At 38.2% G+C, this 13,602-nt stretch overlaps 1 protein-coding gene across 2 annotated transcripts in view; it reads left to right on the top strand.

Moving 5' to 3' along the window:
* The window catches only part of Gopc (golgi associated PDZ and coiled-coil motif containing), a 44,324-nt gene that overhangs the window by 21,227 nt on the left and 9,495 nt on the right, over nt 1–13,602 (top strand). Inside the window, exons 2-7 of one of the 2 annotated variants that reach the window (XM_021204676.2) lie at nt 2,050–2,214; nt 3,627–3,650; nt 6,491–6,666; nt 7,727–7,892; nt 10,820–10,915; nt 12,238–12,402. In XM_021204676.2, the coding sequence (XP_021060335.1) occupies nt 2,050–2,214; nt 3,627–3,650; nt 6,491–6,666; nt 7,727–7,892; nt 10,820–10,915; nt 12,238–12,402 (792 nt within the window). The remainder of the gene's footprint in view (nt 1–2,049; nt 2,215–3,626; nt 3,651–6,490; nt 6,667–7,726; nt 7,893–10,819; nt 10,916–12,237; nt 12,403–13,602) is intronic. The other variant, XM_021204677.1, reaches the window with a different exon arrangement.

Here is a 13,602-nt window from a genome sequence, read left to right as displayed (position 1 = left end):
TCACATTAGTATATCCTTGGGTTACATTGTATTGGAATGTTAGAGCTCAAAAATTGCTCTTTTGACTTTCTGACTTTAGTTTCTTTAAAAAAAATGTTGAGCCAAGGAGATGGCTCAACAGGTAAAAGCACTTGCTGTAAGCCTCACAAGTGGAGTTTAGATCCCTTGAACCAATGATAGTGGTATGTGTTTATAATGTGAGGTGTGAGACAGAGGCAGGAGAATTCCCCAGAAGCTTGAGGGTAGATATCCTGGAATATACAATGCAACAGCAAGCAAGAGGCACTGAACCTCAAGGTCAAGGTTAGGAGGGCCAACACCCAAGGTTGTCCTCTGACCTGCACACCCTGGTTGCAGCACTCACGCAGACATTTGCATGCATACGGATAAGCAGATAAGTATTTTGGAGGCTGGAAAGATGGCTCAATGTTTAAGAGCACTAGCGGCTCTTTCAGATGACCCAGATTCAATTCCTGGCACCCACGTCAGGTAGATCATAGCTCCAGGGAATCCAATACTTTCTGGCTTCATCAGGTATGTGACATGTACACATCTAGACCACACACATAATGAAAATAAATCTTAAAAGCAATAGTAATTATTATTAATTTTTCTATTGTTAAATGTAATTTGACTTGGGATTAGGAAAGAATTTCCAACAGCTTCCAAAATAGTCCTGAGCATATTTCTGCATGCAGAACCTCAGTCTCTGCATTGACAGTTGTCAAATCAAAATATTGATCAATTCTGGAAAATGTTGAAGGTGCTTTACCTAAGGTTTGGACAACCTTGTGACAGACATGTTGTCATCTATAAAGTTCACAATTGAGAACCGTGTAATCAAGTTGCAAAAAACAGCAGCAACAACAAAAACAACCTTATGTTTTAGGTAAGTTTACCATTTTGTGTTGAACTGCATTCATAGCTGTCTTCAACCACATGAGGCCGGCCCATGTACTATAAGTTAAGCTTAAGTATATACTACTTGTGTCTTATAGTATTACATCTCAGTTAAGAACTATGTAAAAATAAAAAAGCATACATTGTTATGCAAATTATTTTTGATCTTTAAGAAATGCTAAATCATATTGTTTTTAAATAAATTTATTTATTAGGAAGTGTTTGTATATTTATTTTATATAACTATGTGACTAGGGTTGTGAAGAAATCCAGTGGAAAGGGTTATAAGAAAATGAAAGCTAGAGAAGTGGAGGGCAGGCATAAGCTTGTGATAAAATACGTACTTTAGGAAAATGTCTTTATGTGACACAGAGCCATGTACGGGGATATACATGATGGAAATTTAAAGAAAAAGAGGCAGGTGGTGCAGTTCAGTGGATAGAGGAATTACCTAAGCATGCATGAGGACCAGGATTCAGCCCCTAGGCACTCATAAATAGAGCATGGGCACACACCTCCAGTCTGAGCACCCAGGGGATGGAGGCAGAAGGATCAGAAGTTCGGACTCATCCTCACTGCATAGCCAGTTCAAGGCAGCTTGGACTAGAAACCATTTGAATGAGTGAATGTTGCCAATGGGCAAAGTTTAAGAAGCCTAATGTAGGCTGATAGTTTCTGTGTTGAAGACAGAACCCCACTAACATGTTGTTCATGTTAGTGGACCACTGTGATACATACTATCTGAATCAGGAAGGTGACTCTGTATCCCACACTTCTGTAATTCTACTTTGAAGATAAAGGGTTTGTGAATGTGAGCCATGTAAAATGGAAGTAACCTGTGTTAGTAGAAGACATTTATAATAGAGTTCTCTTGCCACTTATGTTCGTCACACTTGGTTTCTGGTCAGTTTCACTTTTTATTACATTTTTATTTACTTATTTGTGTGTACACATTGAGTCCTAAGGATCAAAGCAGCATGTGCTTTTACCCACTGAACATCTGTCTCGACAGACCTGCTGTCGGTTTAGATGGATAATTTGGTCAGTTAGTGTTTAGGTTTTCATCTCAAGGATTGATTATCTCTTTGTCGTTTCTTGAATAATAATGAAGAAAATTAAGTACCCTTAATTTTTTTGTTGCTTTATAAGGCACAGTTGGTGGATCTGCGATCGGAATTGACAGAGAGTCAAGCAGAGAAAGTTGTTTTGGAGAAAGAAGTCCACGAGCAGCTTTTACAGCTGCACTCCACTCAGCTTCAACTTCATGCCAAGACTGGTCAAAGTGTTGACTCTGGGGCCATCAAGGCAAAATTGGTAAGTAATGCAGAACATGCACTTGTGTTTGTGTTGGTGGATGGAGAGGTGATTCCGAATGGAGTTAACAATTACAAAATGAGTTCATGGTAAAAGTTCAAGCAATAGAAAGTTTATGGTCATAGTCACCAATAGCATCTGATAAGATCAATATCCATCTGATAGAATAGAAAATAGTCTATTTTCAGATATTTGTATAAATATATGTAAAGGCTATTAGAGATATAACATAAACAAGTGTTTGTTCTGCTATCTGTTGGAGTCAATTCAGCTGCTGTAGCAGAAATCCTGAGTAGCATTGAGATTGTTCTTGAATAGTTTTGCCTGAGACAGGCATCTCAAAACTGATGCAGCCACTGTATATGTACTAGGAGCTAAGGTTCTTGTTTGGCTGTATTCTGACATACATATGTATTGGCTATAGTTCCAGCCTTGGGATTTCCTCCTGTCTGTGTCTAGTTAGGAACAGGAAGAATCTAAAGGGGGACAGAAATGTTCTTCTTAACTGTATTGGCCTTTGTCAAACAAGGTTCAATGACTAAATCTCCTTAGTAATTTTTGTCAGCCCCTCCTTCATTTAGCCCTAGGTATGTGTTAGTCTGTATATCTTGGTAAAAATCGAAGTGCTGGTAATACTGAGAACGGGACAGTATAGTTAAGTGCCGTCAAGTTTCCTAGCTCTCGGTAGAATGTAAGCATTTCTGCTGCTACTGAACATTATGTCATATCTGTATATTTCATTATGAGTTCCCTCTAATTAGCCATAACCATCTTAATTAAAACTGTTATTTAAGTAGACAACAAAATTGTAAGACTTGTTTCAATTCAACCTGTGGATTAAGTGTAGTCTGTGTGCCAGACATTTGGCTAAATATGTGATGTCAGCAGTAAGAAAGATAAAGCTTAGGAGAGAGAGGTCATGAGACAGCAGTGTTGGTGTGATGAGTGTAGGACATGTTTAAGTTTTACTTAATTTTATTTGATGCTTATATGTACATTGGACTCCACTTCAGCATTTATCTTCTCCTCAGGTCCTTATAAACTAAAGGGCGTGGATCTGTGTTAACAGACATCCTATAAGTTCTGTTGACTCTAGAGAACCCTAACTAAGACAAGCTATGTGATGTTAACATTGAAAAGCATTTTTCATTTTCATTAGAAAAGAGTTCCTTAGCTTTTAATAGATGCTATAGAGAAATAAATATTGGCCCAATTGTATTGACTAATTTTAACTGTAAAATTTTTAGTGTAGCATTATAACTTGTTTATAGATTTGCAAATATATTTGTGAGAATGAGCTCTACCCAACTGATATTCAACATGTGGAAATTTTCCTTGTAATGATAATACCACTAGATAATTTGTTTGTTTGATGGTTTTCTAATTATAAAACTTTTTTCTTGTATCTGAAGTCTGTCCACTCTGTGGAGGATCTGGTAAGTCTGTCGTTTCTCTTGCTTTAACGTGTCCTGCTGAAATGCTCTGGTGTTTTATGTATTAGCTGTTGTCACACTTTGTATTTGGCAGGGATGTTAATGCCAGTTTTCAGGCTTCAGATACCTGAAAGGGGGGGTGCCCGTTGTGCTTTTCTCACTGCATGTGCCTAAAGACTTACCTTTCATTTGTGACTTACAGCCATTGTTTGCAGAGCCCATCAATTTTGACAACTTCTGGGACTTGTAACTTTTTTCCACTTATACTTTGGCAAAAATACCCACATGAGGGTATTGAGGATGCAGTAAACAGACCTGGGTTTTGCCCTTTCAAGTTTGTTTGAACTTGTTCCCATTACGAGAGTGTGCATGCAGACTCCTTCATCCATTGCATGTGTTAGGACCTCTCGGCGGCTGTGAAAATGATGGTGTAGTCGTAAAAACACTGGGTTTTAAATGTTTTACCAGAAAGTATTTTAGACAATAACAATATATAAATTCTTAGTGTATTTCCCATTATCCCAAGCCAATCAGATTCCAGTCAGCTTAGAACTTTAGCAGTTCTGAAGAAACATCAGTCTAAAGCTGGAAATAAACTTGCTTATTAATTACCTAATACAAAAGGTTAACCAGGGAACAACCTTACGAATTATCTTTGCTTATTACCTAATACAAAAGGTTAACCAGGGAACAACCTTACGAATTATCTTTAAATCTTAAAGTAATTCTCTTCAATTGCCTTAATCATATTCTTGTTTGTATATTTTTTATTTAAAGATTTATTATGTATACAGTGTTCTGTGTGCATGTATGCCTGCATGCCAGAAGAGAGGGCACCAGATCTCATTATAGATGGTTATGAGCTACCACGTGGGGTGCTGGAAATTGAACTCAGCACCTTTGGAAGGACAGCCAGCACTCTTAACCTCTGAGCCGTCTCTCCAGCCCAACAATTTTTTTTTGTTTTTTTAATGGCAGACTGTCCTTGAACTCACAGAGATCTGCCCCCTAAGTAATAGGGTTAAAGGTGTGTGTGCATCACCATGGCTGACTGGCTTCATGTGTGAGTTGTAAGTTTCAGCAACTGTCAGATTCTTTAGGAGTCTGAAGTACTAAAAGGAAGCGGTGGCCTCATAAGCATCTGAGATTTTATTAGCTCAGTACAGTAATATTTCTATACCTATACACCAAAGAAATCTAGGTTTTTAGGCTGGGAATGAAGCTCAGTCAAGTTGCTGGTATGGCTAGAGCCCATGAAATGTGTGTGGAAATATAACCATATTTTCCTAAGCGCTGGATTTCTGTGGGTCAGTAAGTCAGCAAGAGCAGCGTACTCAGGATAAATGCTAGTGTGATGCCTTTCGTTGGTTTTGATTCAGAGCTGTGGGACTCTAGTCAACTCTCAGAAGACGTGTGCTTGGCCACACGCAGTGAGCATGTGATTTGGAATTTGCCTTTCTTTGGGCAAGACTTTGTGCCTTCCATTTTGCACTCTGCTTTGACTTGAAGCTGCCCACTTTATACTTGGACCCTGAACCCATGGTCTGTGAGCATAAACACACTGTATAAACACTGAGAAAACTGAACATTAATTCTTGTGAACTTAAAATAAAAATGTAATGGTGATGATCCTGAGATTATGTCCTCTAATACCTGTAGATTCACATAGAAGGCTGAAGATGGCTCCTTTTATGAGAGCTGAAAATGTATGACTATTTTACTTCATAGGTGGCAAAAGGGAGTAGATGTTCTCTTAAAATCAAGCTCTAACGACAGGTTCTTCATGCATGCCTGTACAGTGTTTTCTGAAAGCCTAGAATGGGACTGTAGGTGGTCCAGTGGGTAAATGCTAACCTGGAACTCTGTGTAGCCAGGGTGACCAGGAGCATCCTTCCCCCGTCAGCTGCCTGAGTGTAGTCTTGCTGTCATGAGCTGCTGCATGTGGCTTATCATTTTTATATTAGTCTGGTTTCTAAAGTCATTTTTAGAAAGTAGACTCAGTGTCCTGCTTAAAGAAGATTGTTCTTGGGGCTGGTGAGATGGCTCAGCGGTTAAGAGCGCCGACTGGTCTTCCAAAGGTCCTGAGTTCAAATCCCAGCAACCACATGGTGGCTCACAACCATCCATAATGAAATCTCATGCCCTCTTCTGGAGTGTTTGAAGACAGCTACAGTGTACTTACATATAATAAATAAATAAATAAATTTTTTAAAAAAAGAAGATTGTTCTTGCTTCTCTCAATGTCAGTAAACAGCGTGTTATGCAGGTATTCAAAGGAAGGTCTGAGACATTGTTTTCCTCATTTTAAAGAAGGAAATCCAGCTGGACTTTTTTTCTATATCGATAATCCTAGCACAAGAGAGATAGATGCAGGATTGCAGGATCAGGGCTTGCCTGAGATATATATATATAGTTCCAGGCCAGCCTGAAACAAGGTTTTATCTCAAAAAACAAAGAATTATCATCTAAAGAGATGGCTTAACAGTTAAGGGCACTTGCTGTCCTTCCAGAGGACCTAGCATCCCCATCAGCCTGCTCACAGCCACCTGTAACTGCAGCTCCAAGGGACCCAGTCTGTTCTCTGGCATCCATGGACAGACCACACACATGTGGTACATATGCAGACTCAGATACAGACACACACACACACACACACACACACACACACACACAAATACAAAAATAAAACAAATAATTAGATCCATTGTGTTCCAATTCTATTTCCCATGTTTTCATTGTTTGTTTTGTATGCTGAGCTTATGTGTATTTTTAAGGAGCATAGTCTCCTGGCTATAGAATCATAAAGACATTGTCATAAAATTGTGGTCTTAAAATTGCAATAGGAAAGAGAACTTGAAGCAAATAAAACAGAAAAGGTAAAAGAAGCTCGACTTGAAGCTGAAGTGAAGCTACTAAGGAAGGAGAACGAGGCTCTTCGCAGGCACATAGCTGTTCTCCAGGCTGAAGTTTATGGGGCGAGGTTGGCGGCCAAGTACTTGGATAAGGAGCTGGCCGGCAGGTGTGTAAAGTGGCTCTGCTTGACTCATCTCTTATGACTGAAACGGGTTCACCCTGATTTTTATACATAGCTATAGGTTAACAGTGTTGGCTTAATATCAGCAGCATTGTTTAGCGCAGATGTTTCTTATCCACACGTACAAGCTAATATTAACTTACAGTGAGATGCCTGAAACTCTGCAGAGCAGTGCTTTTCTGTAATTTCCTGCCTTGACTCTGCAACAGGTGCTCATGTGACCAGCAGTAAGGAATTCTTTGATCTTTTCTGGCCCCGTTTTCTGGCTTTAATCTTGTTAGGTGAGTTAGTCACAAACTTTGATGATGTGCTAGTATCAAATCATTCTATACTCATTTTAATATTCTATTAAAAATTGAGATGAAGCCAAGGTTTTTCTAAATTATTTTTAGACTTTGAAATTTTACACGTGCGAGTGTTTTGCCCATGTGTTGTATATACACCTTGTGTATTCAGGGCCTTGGGAGGTCAGAAGAGGGGGATGAGATCCCCTGAAATGAGAGTTACAGATGGTTGTGAGTCATCATGCGGGTACTGGGAACTGAGCCTGGGTCCTCCTCAAGAGCTTCAAGTGCTCCCAACCACTGAGTCATCTCTCTGGCCCTCAAGCAAATAACTTTTATCATTTTGAAATACAAATTTCCGATGATTTTTTTTTTTACTTAATCACTTTAAAAAAACTTTTAATATGGTCATTGTTATCTAACTGCTTCTATTTAATAGTGCACTGAATTCAGTTATATAAGAGATAAAACATATTGCCATTAGTCTCAAAAAAATGTTTTTCTAGGTATATTTAAATTAAATATATAATTAAAGGAGTTCTCATTTATTTCTTTTTAAAAACATTTAGCTTTTTTTCCCCATAAAAGATTATCTGTCCCTTTCAGTTTAGTTGTACAAATCTGAGAGACATTGAGAAAGACAGAAGTATTAGGTTTGTTACCAATTAAACTGTATTCAACAGCTACTTAAGTTAGTAATTCTTTTGAATTATCTAAATGTATAAGCTTAATTTAAACTACTCTCTTTTGCTCATGTGAAGGGTCCAACAAATACAATTACTGGGACGGGATATGAAGGGACCTGCTCACGATAAGCTCTGGAACCAGTTAGAAGCTGAAATACATTTGCATCGCCACAAAACAGTCATCAGAGCCTGCAGAGGGCGCAACGACTTGAAGCGGCCCATGCAAGCACCCCCAGGCCATGTACGTCCTTGCTCCCACTCAGCCTCTTCCTGGCTTCATCTCCTCTGCTCTGTTCTCTCTTTCCTTCTATTAGTGTTTGAAACTTTTATTTAATGAGGGAAAAGGAAGTTTGGCTTAATTACAGTAGTTACGTACTTAAAAGGTTCAGTTATCCAAAGGAATTTTGGTTGTTTTTCAGACTTTTGTAAGAGTGGTGTTTCTTTGAACAGCCCTATCCAGCAAACACATATTGCTGTACTTTAGGTTATATTTCAATTTTTTCCTGTGTCATGATTGAGTGTGCTTAAATTTGTTATAAACTTACCTGTGATAAGTTATATTTGGGAGAAGTTTTCAAGGAACTTTTTGGTACCTCCCTCCAAACACAGATTCTGAAATAATATTTACATTTATTTGGCCTCCAATTAGGATAGAATTTGAAGTCTGTATTCAGTTTTCCATGTCATAGCCACCACTGTACAGGAGCTTTGGTAAATCCTTATTAGATAACATAGACTTTAACCATAACAGTTCAATATATGAAGCAGACTTTCCCCCAGTGGGTCCCATATTTTCATACCAGTTGCACATGACCTTTATGTTAGTTACTGTTGTTCTGTTGCTGTGGTGAAGAACTGTGTTCAAGGCAACTTACAAAAGGAAGCATTTGATGGGGGCTTGTTCACAGAGTCTGTGAGCACCATGATGAGGAGCACCAGGGTGGGCAGGCAGGCATGGCACTGGAATAGTAGCTGACCCAAAGACAGCAAGCAGAGAGCGGCAAGGCCACACCTCCTAATCCCTCCTTTACAGTCTACCAACTGGGAACCAAACTTTTAAACATATGAGCCATTCTCATTCAAACCACCACAGCCTTAAACAGTAAAATAATCCGCTACCTCCACAAAAGTTGTTATAAGAAGAATAATAGCACATAGTGAGGAACAGGGTCACAGTGCATAGATATGTCACTGTCTTCTAGAGCCTGATACTCCGTATTAATTTTGAGTCCACTAGGTCTGAGAAACAGGTTATAAGGGGGACACAGTAGTTGGTGTGGCAGTGTATCAGAGTGAGGAAGCATATGTCAAATAGCTTTGTGACATCAGCTAACTAGTCTGTCAGAAGCCAGAAAAGCAGAGTTATTTTACATTAAGTATAGGAGTCTTAAACTGGTAGTTATGAGCCTTTTAAATAAAATAGTGAACACAATAGTATGGTATTGTGCCCAGCTACCTCAGAGAGACAGTGGTAATCCAAGGAGAAAAATGAGAAAAACTTGGGAAATAACATTGGGAAGGAAGGGCAGCTTTGAGAGAATTCGATTGAGGAGCCTTGACTGAGCTAAGTTCTTCACAACTGATAGTTAAGGAGAGGAAGATCGAAGCTTTGCTTTGGCTATCCAAGTGTACTTTGATTTTATTAATAAAAGAAGAACAGAGTTGGGCGGTGGTGGCACATGCCTTTAATCCCAGCACTTGGGAGGCAGAGGCAGGAGGTTTCTGAGTTCGAGGCCAGCCTGATCTACAAAGTGAGTTCCAGGACAGCCAGGACGCGAAAAAAACCAAAAAAAAAAAAAAAAAAAAAAAAAAAAAAAAAAAGAAAAGAAAAAAGAAAGAAAAAAAAAAGAAAGAATAACTAAAAAATAAATAAACAAACTAATAAAGGAAGGAAGGAAGGAAAGAAAGAAGGAAGGACAGGAAAATGAAAGTCTGTGGGAGGAAAGATGCATCATCAGTTCTCGACAGGTAGTGTCTGAGGTTTGGGTGTGACCTATAAGAAATCCATCCAATTGGGTATATGAATGAAACTCAGGAAAGAAGTCTTGAGTTGCAGAAATATTAGGCAAGTTGCATTCTTTGGTGTCATTGAAATCATGGAAGTCAGTAGCCAAGTGACGCATGAACAAACTAACCAGGAGTAGGAGGCAAGGAGGCGTCTCAGTATGGAGGAAGAGAGTACACCACAAAGAAAGACTCCTGGTACAGTCAGCTTAGATCCCCTGGCACAGCAGGTAAGAGCAACAGAGGATCAGAGTGGGCTTCAAAGGGTGCTTGTTGGCCCCGTCAACCTTTTCAGGGTTGTAGTACAGTAGTGACTAAAAAGTGTTCATTGGCTTCAGCAATATTTTTTACAAGTGAACAAAAGAATATTTCAGGCTACAGACAAAGTCTTAATCAATGTAGGAGGCAAGAAAGTATGTGTGGAGGATAGAAGATAGCAACTAAAAAAGGGAAAAATCGAGGGGGTTCTTTTTTTGTTTGGTTTACTTTGGGTTTGGGGATTTGGTTTGTCAGAATCTTAAAATTGGAAGATGCTTAGAATGTATTTACTTGCTGAGTTGAAAAGGAGTTGAGTAGAAAGAAAAAGATCAAAGCTACCAGAGGGAGCTGAGTAGGGTTAGTACAAGTGCAGGGTGTTTGCTTAGCATGCAAACAATGTTAGGTTTGAACTTAAAAAAACAAGCGAGGAAGGTCAAAGAAAGAACAATTAATGGAATAAGGTACTTTATTTAGCAGGTAGATTTTAGAGCACTAGGGAATAAAAAGTAATTAATGTTCAAGCTGATAAAAAATTGTCAGTTCTAAAAATCACTTAACATTTATATAAATCCCTAAAGATATTTTCTAGTAAAGATACATGGTTACTACTATATTCCTTAAAGATACTTATTTATTAATAGATTCCTGGTAATTTTATAGTGTCTTATTATCTATCTATATATCTATATATCTATATATGTATATATATTTACAGAGGGTGAAAAAATCATCCATAAATTTTACCATATCAGTATTTTCATCTCATTTTTAACTGCTGTAATCAGTACCAGAAGATTAATAATGGATTTTAAAGGCAAGTTAGTAACATGAGTTCTGCTTGCTTTAGTATTTATCTAAATAATACTGGTTTTTTTGTTTTTTTTTTTCTCTTTTCCCTGCAATAAGGATCAAGACTCTTTGAAGAAAAGCCAGGGAGTTGGTCCAATTAGGAAAGTTCTCCTCCTTAAGGAAGATCATGAAGGCCTTGGCATTTCTATTACAGTAAGAAGTAGTGCTTCTGTTTCCTTATGGCACTGTCTGATAGGAACAGGGTCCTTTGTGGGCCATCATCTGGGGGAACAAAATGTTCTGGATATAGCTCAAAATAACTGAATTTTTCAAAACTTAAGCAGCAACACTTTTGCATAAAACCTTTTTGTGTATAAAGAAAGCTTCCTATAATTTAGATGTCTCTTTAGGAAGTGTAGTTTAACATTTTCAATACAACTGGGAGCAGACAAGAATATGATACAAAGACATACATGCAGGCAAAATACCTATATACTTAAAATTTTTAAAAATTAAAGTAGAAAAAAGTTAAAGTAGAAATAACATACATAAGCTATATAAAGTGATGGCTACCAATTATTGTATTTCTTCAATTCAATATTACATATTTTTATATTTTGGAAATTGATACTTCTCTTGCAAACTTATCTTGGTTAAAGCTGGATGTGATGACACATACCTTTAATTCCAGCACTTAGAAAGCAGAGCAGGTAGGTATCTGTGCGTTCAAGGCCACTGATCTACATACTGAGTTCCAGGACAGCCAAAGCTACGTAGAAAAACCCTGTCTCAAAAAAAGGGGGAGGGGGATCTGCTTATACATAAAGTAACTGGTCTTACTATACATATTCTAGTCACTCTTCTATTGCTCTGAAGAGATACCATGACCAAGGCAACTCTTAGAAAAGAAACTATTTAACTGCAGCTTACTTATAGTTTCAGAGATTTAATTCATTATCATGACATGCATGGCACTACAGCATTAGCTGAGAGCTGTGTCCTGATCTGCAGGCCAAGAGAGAAAAATACTGAGCTTTTGAAAACTCAAAGCCCACCTCTGGTAACACACTTATTCTGACAAGGTCACACTAATCCTTCTAATCGGTTCAACCGGTTCTATTCCCTGGGGACTAAGCATTCAGTATATGAGCCTATGGGGCTGTTCTTATTCACCACTACAATACATAACAATTTAGATTTGACAAAAGTACTTTGAAAGAGACCACAAAATGGCTCAAAGTGCTGTGGAACGCTAGTGTATCACTTGTTTTTAATGTTTAAGAAATGAGGCTATGGTAGTTGTTTAGGCTGTTTTAGTTTTGGGGTCTATAATGATTTCAGAAAACCAAATCGTCTTAGTCATTGTACCCAGAGGTGCCTTTTTGGTAGTGAGTAAAATTTCACCCCATTCTTACAGAGACTCTCTGCTTATTGTAATGAATTTTTAAGAAAATGTCTTGTGTCTAAGATGATTTGCAATCATTTTATAAAGTATAAAATGACTTATTTTACTTCCTTTGATGTTGTATTGCCAGGGTGGGAAGGAGCACGGTGTTCCCATTCTCATCTCTGAGATCCATCCGGGACAGCCTGCGGATAGGTGTGGAGGGCTACATGTTGGAGATGCTATTCTGGCAGTAAATGGAGTCAACCTAAGAGACACAAAGCATAAAGAAGCTGTCACCATACTTTCCCAGCAGGTGAATTCTCTTTATGTTATTAAAGCTGGTATAGAACTTGCTTCTATTCCTTGAAGCTTATAGATGTCATTTGATCATATTTGCTGAAAAGTTACATTTACTCCTTCCCATAGCTACTTAGCTTTGGACAAATTATGTACGTCCTCTGAGCAGCAGTCTCCTCATCTCTATGATGGAAACGGAGCTGTAATGTGGGTAACTCAGAATAGGATAACAACAGCAAAAATGACAGGCACATCTTGCCAGTATAGGGAGTCAGAGAATACTGGTAGGAGAAGACTGATTTTGGTCATAGAATATGAACGGAAAGGATCCTTAGAATTGCTCCAGCCCAGTTTGGAGAGACTGGTCAGTGGTTAAGGGCACTTGCTGCTCTTACAGAGAACCCAGATTCGACTCCCATCACTCACACGATGGTCAATAGCCATTTGTAATTCTGATTCCAGGATTGATCCTAAGCCCTCTTTTGCTTCCAAGAGCACAGACATTCATGTAGACAAAACACACATAAACAAAATATAAAATAATGGTAATAAATATTAAAGAAATTAAACTGCAATTCCTAGAGAACAGGGGATGTGCTCAGTTGCATAGCAAATGATTTATAGAATAAGAATTCTTATTAAGAGTCAGATTTGTTATCTCATGTCCTTACAGCCTCTGTTTTCCTCTGGGAATAGAGTTGAGGGAATTAAAACAATGCTGGTGGAACATGAAGATGTTTGGGTTATCAACGTAGTGTACTAGTGTAGAATGATTGTAGGTGAATGTGAATGTACAATCAACTTAGCTAATCTCTGGTAACATACTTTAATGCAGGAACCACCACTATGGCATCAATTAAAGGGAGTAAATTATGGCTTCAGTAAAGGGAGGACTTACTGAAGGGTTGTTTGTTTGTTTGTTTGTTTGTTTTAAGAAAGGTCTTGTACATTAAGCTTGAAATTTGTATTGGTATGAGTTCCCAACCTGTGATACTGTGACTCAGCTTTGTCACATACAAAGTTTATTCAGAACCACACAATGGAGTAAAAAAAAAAAAAAAAAAAAAAAAATGGCAAAAACCATCTTACAGCATTTAAGTCCGGTTAAAAGTAATCTAGGTTCAGTTTGACTCCGTGTTGGTAGCATGAGAACTGAATGAATGGCAGCTGGGGTAAAAGAGCTGCAGGTACGCAGTCGTGAATGTTAAAGAAAACA

This window comes from Mus pahari, chromosome 9, assembly GCF_900095145.1.
Source record: "Mus pahari chromosome 9, PAHARI_EIJ_v1.1, whole genome shotgun sequence".
Lineage (NCBI taxonomy): Eukaryota > Metazoa > Chordata > Mammalia > Rodentia > Muridae > Mus > Mus pahari.
The sequence above is the reverse complement of the archived record's forward strand: the minus strand, read 5'-3'. Positions and strand labels throughout refer to the sequence as shown.